General features: G+C 39.2%; 1 protein-coding gene across 1 annotated transcript; it reads right to left on the bottom strand.

Annotated features, from left to right (window-relative positions):
* Nucleotides 1-817: 817 nt before the first annotated feature.
* Nucleotides 818-16,237, bottom strand: PPP2R3C (protein phosphatase 2, regulatory subunit B'', gamma). The gene is made up of 12 exons (XM_010160984.1): nt 16,116-16,237; nt 14,867-14,971; nt 14,157-14,269; nt 13,248-13,345; nt 10,980-11,050; nt 10,125-10,257; nt 8,885-8,940; nt 8,736-8,811; nt 8,028-8,164; nt 6,185-6,322; nt 2,715-2,774; nt 818-1,239 (listed from the first exon to the last, which is right to left on the bottom strand). Exons 1-12 carry the CDS (start codon nt 16,206-16,208, stop codon nt 1,051-1,053), a joined length of 1,269 nt encoding a protein of 422 aa, XP_010159286.1. The 5' UTR covers nt 16,209-16,237; the 3' UTR covers nt 818-1,050.
* Nucleotides 16,238-16,973: the final 736 nt, after the last annotated feature.

Genomic DNA, 16,973 nt, shown 5'->3' with positions numbered 1-16,973 from the left:
TTTGTTATTTTATATTTAATATAATTTTTGAACTTAAGTTGGCTATGGCTTTTCCTTTAAATCTGTGTGGTCTTTGAAACTTAACACCTGCACACAGAGGACATGCCTGTTCACGGTTTTCATCCTTATTGAATCACACATCCTGGTGGAATATTCAAGCACTGAAATTCAAAATACTGTGCTACCCCCACCCCTTCCTTAGAGACTCATGCAGTACTTGTTAACATACTCTGTGTGCTCAACACTACCTCAAACTAATAAATAATACAGGATTGCAACCACCTCTGGCTGGGAGCTATTGTAATTCTATCTGAAAGTTGAAACATTTCTACAGCTTTGTTAAAAGAGTTTCACTGCTTTAACTACTGCTGTAGCTCAGCTGTACAGTTAAGTTAAATTACATAAAATACTGGCACTGGAGGTTAAGTTGGAGAAAGCCGTCATACAGGTGTTTGGACTACTTTTAACTAGATCTAAAGCTAGAGTTTTCTGTTAATGAACCTCTTAAGAATTAGGTAAATATTCAGTCAATTTGATAGTTATTTACTTATCCCTTCTGTTAGACACTTAAAGCTGGACATACACAGAGTAAAAAGGTCTGAACTCTTTATCTCTTACTAAAGACTTCTGTCTTTTTACAGTAGAATGGTCAACAGTGCTATCATTAGAGGCCATACAGAATGCAGTGGCAGGCCTGGGATGGCTAGGTGGATACGGGCCATTGCTGAAGTTGCCCAGAACCACATCCTCACTTTCAGGGTACATTCACATTTAGACTCGGTATTCAAATAAGAACAGGGCTTGGTACACAGGGAGGAAGTCAAAAAATATTTATTAAAAAAATAATTTTAACCTCAACACTAGCTTTTTTGGTTTCAGAACTTAGTTCTGCAATTCCTTTATGTACCACATTTTATACTGTATGGGGGTGCAAGAGGAGTGAAGTAAAATGGAAGAGGCATTGATTCAGATAATGAATGTTACCAGCTTCCAACTATTGGCGCATCAGCTCGAGATATCTCTATGAATACAGCCTGCTCCTGTTCAAAGTCACGTATCATCAACGTCAGCAATGTTGTCATTATCACTCGCCACAAGAACCTCTCTGTTTTCATATGTCCAGAACCCATTTAGATCAATTAGAATGCTGGTAACAGTGTCTCCTTGACTGCTATTGATTAAGTCTTGAAGGGAGATTTTGTAAGGATCCTTAGGCTTCACCATATCAAAGATTTCATCCTATGAAAGAAAAGTCAAAATTGGGGGAAAAAAAAAAACATATTAATGAGCAGAATAATGACTACTTTATACCATATACAGAATGATATTTGAGTAACTAGTGCCACCCACACCAATCTACAAAAAAAGCTGTTAAGTCCTAAACCATTTAAGATACAAAGCAAAATAATTTTTTTGCTATGGACAGGAGCTGTATGTTTAACTCCCACATCTCAAGGAAGAATTTGTTTCTCTGGGGAGGCTTTGGCCTCAAAGTGGAAACATAAAACTCAGTTTGCTTGTATGAGCTAAGTTTTATAGAAGCTATAGAATTTTTTTTTTAAGTACTAAAACTGCTAAATGTAACGTAGCCAATAACAAAGAGTTTTATAGATGAGTTTTCTCAGTCCTCAGGCCACCCGCCACTCCAAGGGATGAATCATAAAGTAGACATACCAAGTATCTTCAAGCGTAAGGCACAGCAACATGTATTTAACAGGTAATTTTGTCTGTTAGTAAGGAAACTACTAGAACAGTTGCATACCACATTTTTTTGCAATTGCTGAATAGAAAGACATATTCAAACCTATGAGTAGGACAAGTCAGATCTTCTCTACTGCTCTGTAAATAAATATACAACAACCTAGAAACCATGATATCACATAAGTAACCTCATGGAGTTCAACAAGGCCAAGTGCCAGGTCCTGCACCTGGGTCGGGGCAATCCCAAATACAAGTACAAGATGGGCAGACAACTGATAGAGAGCAGCCCTGAGGAGAAGGACTTGGGGGTACTAGTGGACGAAAAGCTGAACATGAGCCAGCAGCACAGAAAGCCAGCTGTATCCTGGGCTGTATCAGAAGTGTGGCCAGCAAGTCGAGGAAGGTGATTCTCCCCCTGTACTCTGATCTCGTGAGAGCCCACCTGGAGTACTGCATCCAGCTGTGGAGCCTACAACATCAGAAGGATATAGACCGGTTGGAGTGAATCCAGAGGAGGGCCACAAAGATGATCAGAGGGCTGGAGCACCTCTCCTATGATGAAAGGCTGCGAGAATTGGGCTTGTTCAGCCTGGAGAAGAGAAGGCTCTGGGAGACCTTCTTGCAGCCTTCCAGTACCTGAAGGGGCCTACAAAGAAGCTGGGAGGGGACTTTTGACAAGGGCCTGTAGTGACAGGACAAGGGGTAATGGGTTTAAATTGAAAGCGGGGAGGTTTAGATTAGACAACCAGAAGAAGTTCTTCATGGAGAGGGTGGTGAGGCACTGGAACAGGTTGCCCATAGAAGCTGTGGATGCCCCATCCCTGGAAGTGTTCAAGGCCAGGCTGGATGAGGCTATGAGCAACCTGGTCTAGTGGAAGGTGTCCCTGCCCATGGCAGGGGCGGTGGGACTAGATGATCTTTAAGATCCCTTCCAACCCAAACGATTCTGTGATTCTAAATTATTAAATGCTTATTCAAATATTTCATGTAGTATTCTATTCAGTAACACAAACCTTGACATCCTGAAAAGAAACTGGTTCTTGTCCATGGATTTTCATTTGTTCCTGAATAGCCTGGAAACAAGAAAAGTTAGGAATAGGCAGCACAGTATTATACCACCAACACTGTATGAAACTTTTTTAATGCCTCTACGTCTTAAGCTGTATTGCCTTGTAACACAAGTACTCGTGGTACACCTTGCAGTCAATTCCCTTCCACAAGTGAGGCAGGGGTGAGTTACGCATGATCAATGATACGCACTTCTAGGTTCACGGTTCTTAGTATGTTAAAAATCCAACTTTCATTATGAGTTGTGTTTGAGTACTCTGCAAATGGGATACGCAGACACCTGAATATTATCACTCAAAGTTCAAGATAGAAACACACTCAACCAGAAGGTTCAGTTTTCTGACAGAAGTGTGAAATACTGACTAGAAAAAAAAGAGTAGGGAAAAGACAAACCATCAGACAGACAAAGCAGTGTGGCTACTCAGACTTTCAATTACTTTGAAAATGGAAGCTGTACTCAGGTTGAAATTAACAACAACAAGAACAATAATAATAACAATGATAACATGAGGGAGACAATGCATTCGTCTATTTGAGCATCTTTCCATGCGTGGGAGGTTCTCCAAGTTCATGCTGGAAGTGGGCATTTCTCATTTTAAGCAAAATAGTACTCCCTACTATCAGTTCTTTCAACTGTGGTACTATTTAAACAGCTGCATTGCCAAACCTCTGCCTGCAAATAACAACTGTGAACAAAACTGCTTCAGTAGCATAAGTTGCATAGCCCTGTCTGCACATCAGTATCAGTACAGCCTCTGTAGTTGCAGGCCTACCCACACTTACACTAGCAAATAGCAGTTATTCACAGAGTCAAAAGGCACTGTTCTGATTTCAAGGAAATCTTAGAACTCTCCATTTCCAAAAGTTTAAAGGAGGGACACATTTTGGAGTATGATTAAGAATCTGCTGTATTCGAGGAATCTTTTCAATAGCTGATCCATAGAGTAAGTACATATATATAAAAACAGCAATGCCACAGTAGCTTATGCAGAATTAGCTTGTTAAATTGTTTTCACATTGGAGTTGCTTATGTACTATGACAACCCTAAAATTCATGGGGTTTGTGAAACGTTAAAAATTAACACCCTTTAATAAAATCCGTCAGGCCCCTGGCCTCCCTAAATCCTACTGCCATGTGAACAGAAGCAGAGAAAGCGGTAGGAATGGTGAGCTGCAAAAGCAGGGAGAGAAGACAAGTCATTGCTTAGTTTCTCTAAGATCCTTAGTATGGCCAAGTCCTGGCCCAACAGTTGCCCACCAAGCACACAACACATCTCTATCTACTAAACAAAGTTCACAATGAAGTTCAAAAGGCACATGCAAAAGTCCTGCCTGCAGAATAACCCCATGAAGCAGTATGCTCTAAAGACCAGCTACCTAGAAGCAGCTCAGCTGAAAAGTTGCTGGGGGTCTGGGTGCACAAGAAGTTGAACAAGAGTCTGCAGGGTGCCCTTGCAGTGATGAAGGCAGATAAATACTGGATTGCACTAGTACAAGCATAGCTAGCAGGTTCAGAGAGGTGATTACTCCTCCTGACTCAACATTTGGACACAGTACCTCAGATGTAGCCCCCCAGCTTTGGGCTGCCCTGTATGAGACACTGACAAACCAGTGGGATCCCACCAGAGTGCTATCATGATGCTGGAGGAGCTAAAGCACAGCACAGCTGAGAGGAGTGGCTCGAGATGGGGATTAAGTGACCTGGAGAACAGAAGGCTGGGGTGGTGGGGGAAGTCTAGTTACTATCTTCAACTACCTAGCAGGTGGTTAGAGACAACACAGACAGACTCCTCTTGCAGACACACAGTAAAAAGGCCAAGAGGTATTCCAACTACACAGTGATGGGAGAAAGGGTGAGGGGAGAAAAGTCATCTTTGTCAGGGTAATCAGACAGTGGAACACATTGCCCAAAGAGGCCATAGAGCCTCCATCCTTGGAGATACCCAAAACTCGCCTGGAAAAGGCCTTGAGCAACTCAACCTAACCACGAAGCTGGCCCTGCTCTAAGCAGATGGTGGGAGCAGGTGACCTCCAAACATTCATTCCATCATAAATTATTTCATGTTTCCAAGGCTTTAAAAGAAGGAAAAAAAAAAAAAAAAAAGAGTTGTGTTGTGTTTGCCCCCCGCCCCCCAAAAAGCCTTTCCTTTTTAGAAAAGGTCTTCCAGGTAAGTCTTATTTTTACAAAATTATATGGTTGTAGCCACTATCAAAGCTCATGTTCAACTGGAGACTTATAATATGGAAATATTGTGCATATAACATTTTGCCTTGAGCAGGCCTGAACGCTTTACTTCATGAGCTGAATGAAGTATATACCTTGCCCCGCCCCCCAAAAAGCCTTTCCTTTTTAGAAAAGGTCTTCCAGGTAAGTCTTATTTTTACAAAATTATATGGTTGTAGCCACTATCAAAGCTCATGTTCAACTGGAGACTTATAATATGGAAATATTGTGCATATAACATTTTGCCTTGAGCAGGCCTGAACGCTTTACTTCATGAGCTGAATGAAGTATATACCTTGTACATCATACTTTGAGCATACAGCCAAGTAATGTGGCATGTTTGTTTTTTTACAGTTCTAATACAAACACCCACATAAAGGAGACTGAAGTGCTTGTCCCTGTGTCTCAACAGATATGACTGAAGGGTTCTTGTACATGAAAAGAAGTATCAAACTCATAATTCAGCCTAAAATACTATTTTATTGTATGATATTTCCCTTCCCAAGATACCTCAAGTATCTATTAAAACAGAAGACAAAATAACAAAACATCCCCCCCAAGCCACCACAAGTCAGATAAAAACCAAAAAACACCCCAGTCACACAAGCCACAATTTGGAGGAAGAGTCTACAAGCCTTAGGTTAATTATAACAGCAACTGAAAAAATATAAGCTTATTTTAAATCTATTCTGGGAGCAACAGATAAAAATAGAGAACATGAAAAAAGCAAGAAGCTTGTTGCAATCAACACACTGAATGAAAAATCCCACAGCTGTACAGGCCCATTAATGTGTTTCATAATTTTATTTCTTCTACTGAATTTTATGATTACAGTGGAAATTAAAACCATGACCAATAACTAATTAGAACCATCCTAAAAGAATTTAAATATGTATTCATTAGGCAACTTTAGGACAATTTATTAAAAAAAAAAATCAACAGAAAGTATTTTTCCTAAACAAGATCAAAGCAGTTCATTTCAACTGAAGATAAAATGTTGAAAATACCTTTTGAATTCTTTCCAAGTTCTGGATATTTTTTTTTTTTTTTAGTATTTTAAATCTTCTTAGAAGTAGTTACTAGCCTCCCAGAGTACTGGTAATTTACAGTGATTTCCTGCAGATCTGCATGCAGCAGCACACAGGCACACTATAAACACAGAAAATGGCCTACCTGTATAAAGAGACTTACCCTAAAGAAATAATTAAGGGAAAAGACATTCAGGTATCCTTTGTTCTCTGTATCAAGCAGTTTGAAAATATATTGCAGAGCTGCAGGCTCCTTTCTGTTTTCTAATGCAAGCACAAAGTCCAGGTAGGTTTTATAGTCCTAAAAGTAGATACAATCATGTTTATTACAGTCTTCTCTCTAAATTGATTTTGCAAGCAGGAACTTTATAATTGGCAGCTATTTCATTGTAGGGGATCAGTCTGTTTTCTGAAGAAGACAACATGAAATAGAATATGGCTGCTACCACCAATGTGAACAGAAAACTTAGTTTTTAATGACTGTTGGTGATAGGAAGTCCTGCCATTTGAGAGGTAAAATAGGATTCCAAGCATAAATTCAAATTAAACACACTATATATGCTTTTAAACTATGTTTAATACATCTTTAGACTGCTGGACAAACACAATTAGTGAATATAAAAGGTTTTCATCACTGCAAATTAAGCATTCAGTGATAGTAAGCCTAACGTTACCAAACAGTGAACTACATGGCCTAAGAATTACATTAAAGTATGTAATTCTTAGACCAGAGTAGAGCGTTTGTCAATTCATGTGGCAGAAGCATTAGTAGACATCATAAATATGTATCACAGTTTTCTTTTTCATTGGTACTGGTTTTGGTTTCCCAATCAAGACATAGTTGCAACAAGGACAGAAATCCTTCAGTCCTATGTATATAATAACCCTGTCTACCTGAAACACCAGAGACATGTGCTGCCATTCAGCAGGCGCATTTAGCAGGAGCTTGACAGGATGGAAAAAATGGGCTGACAGGAGCCTCATCAAGTTCAACAGAGGGAACGCAAACGCCTTCATTTGTGGAGGAATAATGCCATGTACTGGTACATGCTGTGGGTTGACTAGTCAGAAAGCAGCTGTGCACAGACTGACTCGGGAGTCCCGATGGGGAACAAAACTGAACAGGCATCAGCAACGTGTCCTTGCAGCAAAGGCTGCTGAAAGCATCCTCAGCTGCATTAGGAAAGGCTTTCCTGGCAAGTCGAGGAAGGTGATCCTTCTACTCTACTCAGCACTGCTTAGACCATATCTGAGCACTGGGTCCTGTTCTGGTCTCCTCTGTACCAGAGAGACAGACCTACTATAGCAAGTCCTGCAAAGGGCAACTAAGAGGATGCTTCATGACCTCAATGATTCTGCAGTTCTACAAAAAACTGCTAAGTTGGCAGAAGGACTGCAGTGAACCTGTGTGAATTTGTAATTTATTACTTTTAGACTTCAGTCATCTGAATGCAGACAACAAGAGTAGAAATATATTAAGTAAAGCTTTCAAAATAAATAGAATATAAGTTTTAATTTTAACCCTAATTTAGACAGACTTCCCATTTTTCACAGCTATGGAAAGCTTACAACAGAAACCACTATTGTCTTCATGAAGAAGTGGGCAGGTTATCTAACTTAGAGTAATCTCAAGTGTGCCACTTTCATTTGGTCCTCTCTAAAGAACTATATGTAACTAAAAAGCATTATTACATCTATAAATTTTCTTCACACATGCACTTTATGTTACGAAATCTACAAGAAGCTTTGTCGCAGGCTGTCTGGATTTTTCTATCACCTCTGCTTTTCAAAACAAGGAACTTGTCTTTAAGACATGCTGCCATCACCTTGCTGTTAAGAAAATTAATTTTCTAACCTGCTGCATGGTCATTTTTGTGAACAATGATAAACAAAAGTTACTTCACCTCAAGCTACTCTTTATTTTAAATACGCTAATTATGAGACATTTTCCTTCTCAATAAGCCAAAGCTTTTATATTGTGAACAAAAGTGAAAGTACATGATTACCATTTCACCATCATAAGTTAAGCATTCCTGAAAGACACGATCCAAAAATATGTTGGTCAGAGTCCCTGTTCCATACCGGGACAGTTCTTCTTTGCTAAGCATGCCATTATGATCTTTATCGAGGTTTAAGTACTGGCCTAGGGAGATGAAAAAGGTAAAAGATAATATAACAATATCACCAAAGAACTGTTTCAACAGAGCAAGAAAATTGTTAATGCAGTTAAGTGGGAATATGCTAGATCCACAATAGTATTCATAAAACATGGGGGGAGGGGAAGTGGGATTTCCATTATGAGGTGTCAATAGTTCTACTCTAAGGTAATTGGTTCAAAAGTAAAGGCTCTGTATACAAAGCAAACAGCAGAAGGCTAAGAGAGAATTATTTTAAACAGATCTACTGTAAGCATGACCAAAGAGCATGAATAGAATCGTCAAAAGAGGTTACAAAGGAATCTTGTACCTTGTGCAACAAGCACAAAACGACAGAGGGTAAAACCTGGTAAAGAGCAACGGTGAAGAACTGAAACTGTAAGGAAAATCTGGAAGGTGTACTGAAATGATGGCTGCAGGAGTTGAAAAAACAAGTTATGAGGTGGACTTAAAGGGACAAAATCAGAGGAAAAATAACACTAAGAATGCATCTAAGTCATACAAGGCAGAGGGGAGAGGGGGGAAAAAAAAGGGAAGAAGAAAAAAGAACAAACCTACCATAAACTCTTAATGCAGAAGGAGCAGAAAACCAATTTGATTCCTGACTTTCCTTAGAAAGTTCTTCATCCCTTAACTAAGTGAAACATAAAGTTAGAATTCAGAAAGAGTAAATTAAACTAGAATAGTACACGGTAAAAGACCTTTACCTCTAGTAAGTCATCCAGGAAGCTGCAAGCTAAAATATCCTGTATCTTTATCTTCCCTGCAGCAAGAAGATGAAAACACATTTTAACAGTTGCTCAGCCAACCTATCCATTTGCCTGTTCTCATTTAGGTGGTTCTACTTAAGAAAGAAGTATTCTGAGCAAGAAAAAAAATGCCATTTAAAAAAAATCAAACAAACCCGACTTCTAACATCAAGGATAAGGCTTTAATTTAAGAGATGAAATAAAAATAGCTTTTAAAATGACTGAATAAAACTAGCCTGATATTGGCAGAAGAGAAGCCAGCCTTATAAGCCAGGAAACTAGATAAAAAATTGCAAGTTTTCAACATCAACTCAAAATGTAAAATAAAAAATGCAAAAGAAAGCATGCTTAAAACATTTGTAGGAATAATACAGTTTCTTAAGTGATGTGATATTTTTACATCTTCAGAAACTACAGATGTGACACAAAGCTAACATGGCAGAGTTAGTTACACCTTCTGCTGGTGTAGCTTTGGTGTGCAGACACTGCACAAACAGCTGTGCAAAATAATGGGCATTATAACTTCACACACCCTCTCTACATGTTTGTAATGCCATTATTGGGCAAATATGTAAAGCCTCTCTACATGTTTGTAGAGAAGGTGTACTTCTGCCAGAGGCTACTGCCCACACAACTCTGATGTCTTTGACTGGCACAGGTAGATCTTGAGAATACATACACTTGGTGACTTAAATCAAGGGCACGTGAAAAAACAAACTGTTGTCTGAGGGAGCTTTGTCTGTAATAAGGATTAGCAGCCATAACCTCAAACATTCTCTAAGGAGTTTATGTGGTACACACAAATTTAATCTGAGGAGAAGCACATGCTCATCCTTGAGCATTTCTACAGCTCTATGGATGTTCTGACAAGCAGTTCTGTTGTTTGCTGCTGTCTTCTATTCACCTTAAACTTACAAAACTAGCTACTACTAATGATAGAACAGTATCTTACTTGCCAATTTCTATGAGATAACTCAATAGTACCACAACTGATGGGCATCTCACTGAAATGCCTTAGATGTAGATTATTAGACCCAAGTAAAGACTCATGGTCTTCAGTGGAGATTAATCTTCAAATACAAGGTTACTGAACAAAAGCCTACAGAGACAACTACATATTACTTTGAAAACACAAGTAGCTTCAGTGGAAACATTTTAAAAGTGAAAATACTTTTCACCTTTGAAAACATGGACCTACCTGTTCTGAGAGGATCCAGGAAGAAGAAGAACTTTCTAACTGCTGTGCAGACATAGAAAGAGTAAAAAGATTTTTCTAAACCATCCAGTTGTGGCAACGTAGGGATGAGCTCCAAAATATAGTTTTCTAAATCCTGCAGAATTAAAAAAGAAAAGAAAGCAAGCTTTAAATGTAACTGTTGTTGCATGTTTATTATATTCTACCCTGTCTTTCAAGTATATTTTGCTAAAAATAAAATCCTGCAATGATGCATGAAAGAGAATGAAAACAGGCAAAAAAGCTTGTCTCCATGCAAGAAATCCTAGGTCACATATATGCACATGTGATGCCATGACTGAAATTGTTTACAAATAAAGCAAAATGTTAATAAAGTAGATGATACTTGCATGTAAATATAAATGCATTCCACTGTGACTTTTTCAAATACTAATGCATAACTCCTAACTGGATTATCCTATTGATGAATATTCTTTAACAGATCTTTTAACCAGAACCTTCTTATTTATTTTATATTAACTCCTGTTAGAACAGGAGAGTAATTTATTGTAGCCCACCCAAGCCATATTTTTTGTGATTTCTACTTCATCCTAATAAATCTGGTAAGTGCTAATGACATGAAACCTTGGTATCCACGATATCTTTTTCAGAGAATTACCCATAAGTTAAAAAGGTTAGCAGCACTCTTACCACCAAATCTTTGCAATATAGAGATTGCTGTTTATCCAAACAAATGTGTCCACCCCAAATCTAGATTACGATTTAAGCTTTTATCAGAGAATACCGGAGGAAAATTGGAGCCTTTCTGATGCTTTGTGGTTTGAGTACAGGCATTAAGTTAATCAAGAATTTACTTACTGATTCTCTGAGGTAGCCCTGTCCTGCCACATCATATAAACTGAGACCTATTCTTGTCTGATGAAGCCATACTGTGAAACAGAAAAGAGAATTAAAATGCAAGAAACCTTGGTGGGGGTGTGGGGGTGTTTGACGTCTCAATAAAATTTGAAATTATTCTAAAGGCTACAAGGCACTGTGGGATGCTAAGAGCCTCTCTCTATTTCCCATTTTTCTGAGATTTAAGCAAAGCCATGATATGTACCAGTCCTGCTTCAGTCTCTAAGTTGTTAAAAGTCACTGGCAATATGGTGTGGTCAAGACTGCCTTATAATAACTAGATGTGAGAAATGGCTGAGCAGACACCACATTTTATCTGGCACATGGAATCATACGGGTTTGTTCTCTCACTGACCTAGAGATATGTGTAGCAGCGTGTTTCACTGCAATAAAACCAGCTGTACAGTTTTGCATCCAGATTGCTTGTCAAATTGCCATAGCCCTTTGTGCAGCACAAGATACTGCAGCTTCAGCCAAAGGTCCTGCCCTCACTTCTGAGTTACAACAGGAGAATCAAAATAGCACAAGCATCTGGTTTTGCAGCGAAAAGGCGCTTTAATCAATCTACAGGACGTGACTGAGGCCACTGTTAAACAGAGATGGAATATAGCTTAGGCATTAAAAATATTATTTGCATACTCCATGTTAAATTTAACTTCCATTTTATGAAGAAATAGTTTAAAAGCTCCTTTTAGGAAATATGAGCTGTGCTTCACAACAACATGAATCATAGAATCATAGAATGGTTTGGGTTGGAAGGGACCTTAAAGTAACCCTCAACATAAGAAGGATATAGACCAGTTGGAGCGAGTCCAGAGGAGGGCCACGAAGATGATCAGAGGGCTGGAGCACCTCTCCTATGGAAAAAGGCTGAGTGAACTGGGCTTGTTCAGCCTGGAGAAGAAAAGGCTCCGAGGAGACCTCATTGCAGCCTTCCAGTACCTGAATGGGGCCTACTAGGAAGCTGGGAGGGGTCTTTTTACAAGGGCATGTAGTGACAAGACAAGGGGTAATGGGTTTAAATTGAAAGTGGGGAGGTTTAGATTAGATATCAGGAAGAAATTCTTCATGGAGAGGATGATGAGGCACTGGAACAGGTGTCCCAGAGAAGCTGTGGATGCCCCATCCCTGGCTGTCTTCAAGGCCAGGCTGGACAAGGCTTCAAGCAACCTGGTCTAGTGGAGGGTGCCCCTGCGCATGGCAGGGCGGTTGGAACTAGATGATCTTTAAGGTCCCTTTCAGCCCAAACCATTCTATGATTCTATAATTCTATGATAAATACACAAGACAAATGAAATAAAGAGCTTTGAATCTCTGCCGTGTGCACTGGATAGGCCTTTTGGAAATGCATACAATTTTCACAGACTTCTTCACAAGCCTTCTATCCTGCAGGTTTTGGGTTTGCTGTTTGTTGCAAATGAGCCTATTACTGCTTTCTTGTATACTCTGTATGTCAACTCACCAAGTTTGCTGCTCATCACATCTGTCACCCCTTGCACCACAACATTTTAAGTTAAACAAGCTGAGCAGCTCTGGGGAAAGCTGCCATTCTTCCCTTCTGAAGGTTCTATCAGACCTAAGAACACTGTAGCCAGGGGACAAAGCAATGAGGCTACCTTCCTTTCTTCTAGCCAGCCTCACCTTTTTATACAAGATCTAATACAGATTGGGGGAAGAAAAACAAAAAACCCAAACCAAAACCAACCAACCGATCAAAAAACCCCACAAACAACTAAAACCACCAAACATTTTTCAGCCCAAGTGGTTATTTATAATAAAAAATAGCTGAAAGGTATGGTAAGGCTATAGCGACAAGCACAAGAACATACTGACATATTTGACAACCAGAGTTAGAAAGAAATAGTTAAGACTGTAAAAGAGAAAACAGCAAAGTGATCTGCCAGACACTCTGACCACTGTGGTTAGGATCATACTCGCCACACAACTTTACAGTTTTGCTCTTCACACTACTGCCTGAATAAAGGAAATCAGAATGACAATATATGTAACAAATAGATCAAGGATACATCTTGCTGAGAGGAGAGGTGGATTTCAGAGCTAGGGTGAACTCTCACCTCCCAGTAACCGGAAAAATTCCTAAGCCTCCAGCAAGACAGCATTAGCAATCAAGGGCTAGATCTCACTGCCATTGAAGAGAACAGCAAGTAATAAAGCTTCAAATAGCCTTGAAAACAACTTCCCATTAACACAGAAGAAGCATCAACCAACCTTTTCGCATGACATAATTGAAAAACTGCATGATAGATATCCTCCCATAAGCATCATTATGGAGTAATTTAGCAAAGATCTTAGCTGTGAAGAACTGCCTGTAAAACATAAACACAAAGCTACTTCTATGCCTCTGATCACACTACACTGACAGATCCAGTTACAGTTGCCAAAACTTACAGACACTTTAAAATACTGTTTTAACAATAAAGAATGTGTTGTGTATTCAAAGAGATTAATTTGGTATACACTCAAGTGAGATCCTACCAAGCATCAATGGTAAACTCAGTAAAAAGCAGCTGCCTTTGCTACTCATTAGACTCTTCAGTAATGTGGGAGTTTTTCGAGCTTTCATTTAATTTGGTTTCTCTTAAGTACAATATACTGGGTAGTTTTCAATCTTCTACAATATGCACATAAAAGGAACTACCAGTACCAAAAACTAACCTGCTTTTGCCCAAAACTTAATCACAAAGATATGCACACAACAGCAGCCTCCAACAGGAGAAAAAGAAGGACTATTCATTGTATGCTGTACACAGAACATCTCATGGGAAATTTTCCATCACAGGATATTAGGAAAGGTTGAGCAATATTAATGGTGATGTGATTTCCTCTTCAAATACAAAATGTGCTGTTTACTGGCCACTAACATCCTAAAAATGCTCATGCTGATAAGAATTTCTTCTGCAAAAGTACCACTCTTACAGACATCTCTCTATTGAGAGTTCCCTCACAGATGTAGGGCAATACACCTTTGCAAGGCTGAAAAGCAACTTGTTCATCAATAACTACATGGACATTATTTTATCTCAACATTAAACTGTTTCCACCTATTTTAGCAACTGAAAGTTACAGCAGCACTTAGGTTTAGCCAAAGTAAGCACACACAAGAAAAGAAAGCCTTACTTGCATTTAGGTCCAGCTTTTTCACCAACTTTCAAGAAGTTCTCATAGTTGATCATTGCTTCTTCCCCAATCACTGGTGATGTCTGATGTTTGTCCAGTAGAAACCATAGGTTCTTAAAAGGCATATATAATTGGTTAAGAAGATACCTCTCTAGAGATGTCAATGTGCTAAAGATGGAGCATCTAAGAAATGCAGCAAAAGTGTGGTTTTGCTGCAAGATTCTCCCAGTTAATCAGTAAACATTGTCAGTTCAGCCAGAAAAGCAAACAAGCAGTATTTTCACTGCTCTAAACTGGTGTTATACACACACAGATACAAAAAGACACACTCTCTCAGATTTCTAGGGTCACATCCCTTTTGACTTTGCACTACAGTAAACTCAATCTTTGGAGTCTCTCTCAGTGATACATAAACGGAATTTATTTCTTCTTCTGGGCCCACTGGGGGAATCATTGGAATGTGCTGGAAAACCAGAAGCCATTGATTTAGTTGTCATATACATGATAACGAGGAAGCTTTACACTGACATTACCAGCCCAAGACTACGCAGCACTTTAGCATTAGCTAGTACTTCAAAACCAGCCAACATGCTCAAATACAAAGCACCTTACCACAAGATTCTGTGGACAGACAGGAGATACTCAAACTCTGTGGAAAGAGTAAGTCTTGCCAGAAGCCATTATAAGACATACAGAAAATATTTCCTTACCTGCAGCTCTTCATTATCCAACAGTTCTCTACTTTTTCTTTGCAGAAAAACTGCTCTAGATTCTTCTCTTAATTTCTGAAGCAAGACTTCATCTTCAGCTGGCAGCTAGAAACATTGTGACATTTTAATTTTCTGTACAGTGGTACCATGCAAAAAACTACACATCTAGCAAGTACTCTTAGGTAGTCCTGACTCACATACACTGACATAGCTGTTTACTTGACAGAAAATAATGACCTATCTATCAGAGTGCTGTATGGTACCTGCTCCTTGCACAGGGATATCACTTACATACTGTCTCAAACTATTTCAATATGGAAATACTTATTTAAAGCAGCACATCTTTAACATGAGGGACAGAGACGCACCTCATACCTGATAACCCATCCAGTAAGCAGTTTTGCACAGTTGCAAGACAGGAGGGCTCACACGTAAAAGACAATTTATTACTTTGCTTTTACTTGGGAGAGAGCAGCACTTTCTATTTTGCGGGAGGCTTGACCCTCAAAAGTTCGAATGTCTACTAGACTTGTTCTGGCCAACAACACAGATGGCAGAACACTTAGTATGAAAGCTCTGCTGATGTTTACATGCAAAATGGTACTGCACTACCAGAACCTTGGTTGTGTATGTATTCATCAGCTGAAACATCAGTACTTGAGAACTTAATTGGCAGAAACTCATGATTTTAAGGAATACGGGACCATGCAAGGCTAGACAGCAGCCAAGTGGTCAAGTTGACAAGTGACAGCAATACCAAAATGTCAAACTTGTACTACCATAATTCCTCCATCCCAATCTGAGTCATCTCACATGGAAGTTGCTGGAGCAAGCAAGTTGCTGGATATTGCAAGCAACAGACCTATCTTTAGCCTGCAAGACCAATGGCCCACGATTTTCATGAAGCAGCATCCCATTATGTCTAAACAGAAACAGGAAAATACATATTTATAACACTGGTATGTCAAAATTTAGTTAGACCAGGAATTTTCTCTGAAAGAGGACTTCCTGTTGTTAGTAAACAGCCAAGCCTACTGCTTTTCCCAGCCTTCGATGAGATGCTTAGTAATTATTTGAAACTGCTGAAATCCACAAATGCACAAATAAAAAAATTATGCTTAGCAATCTGTATCATTCAGACTTCAATATACTTAAGCTTCTGAAGCTTAAGTGTCCCTCTGAGTAGGAATAACTTTTTTTATAACACAGAATATCCTCTTAGTGAAGTTTATCTGGATACTTCACTTACCCTGTAGTAAAATCGTGGTATGTTCATATATGACGTATTGCCACTTTTTCTTCCTCCTTTCCATTCCATGTAATATTTTGTGAACAATTCCATTTCTTCACCTTTTAGCTCTTGTTCACTCTTTTTGGCTGATTAACACATGAAAGACTTTTCACATTTGTGTTGTTTTTAGTTGGGACAGAGTTAATTTTTCTCACAGTAGCTAGTATAAGGCTATGTTTTGGTTGTGCTGAGGATAACACTGATAACATACTAATATTTTTAGTTGTTGCTAAGCAATGTTTGTATCAATGCAAGGACCCTTCCAGTTTCTGATACTGCACCTGTGTTCCCAGCTTCTTCTCTACATGAAACCTGGAGGGGACACCACAGCCAAGACAGCTGACCCAAAATGACCAAAGGGGTATTTCATGCCATAAAACATCATGCTCCATGTTTAAGTTGGGGGGTGGATCAGGGGTCCCTCTCTCTTCTCTCTCAGAGGGGTACATGCTCTAGGGCTCTGGGGCTCTGGCTCTTGCTACTCAGGGAGTGGCTGGGTGTCAGTCAGCAGGTGGTGAGCAGGTGTATAATTTGTTTTCTTTTTCATTGTTTTCACTACATATTACTAATATTGCTATTAATAACATTAGTATTGTTAGTATCATTATTTCATTTATTTTCAATTATTAAACTGTTCTTAACCCATGAATTTTCTTGTCTTTTCCTCCAATTCTCTCCATCCTACTGTAGGACAGTGGAGGTGAGTGAGCGTCCATGTGGTACTTGGTTGCTGCCAGGGGTTAAACCACAACAGTCCTTTACTCCAAAAAAGAGTTTTAATGTAAGGAGCTTGAAAAAAAAGGAGTTAATGCTGAG

The sequence above is a fragment of the Eurypyga helias genome, unplaced genomic scaffold, assembly GCF_000690775.1.
Source record: "Eurypyga helias isolate BGI_N326 unplaced genomic scaffold, ASM69077v1 scaffold1011, whole genome shotgun sequence".
NCBI lineage: Eukaryota > Metazoa > Chordata > Aves > Eurypygiformes > Eurypygidae > Eurypyga > Eurypyga helias.
This window is presented reverse-complemented; position numbering and strand designations above follow the sequence as displayed.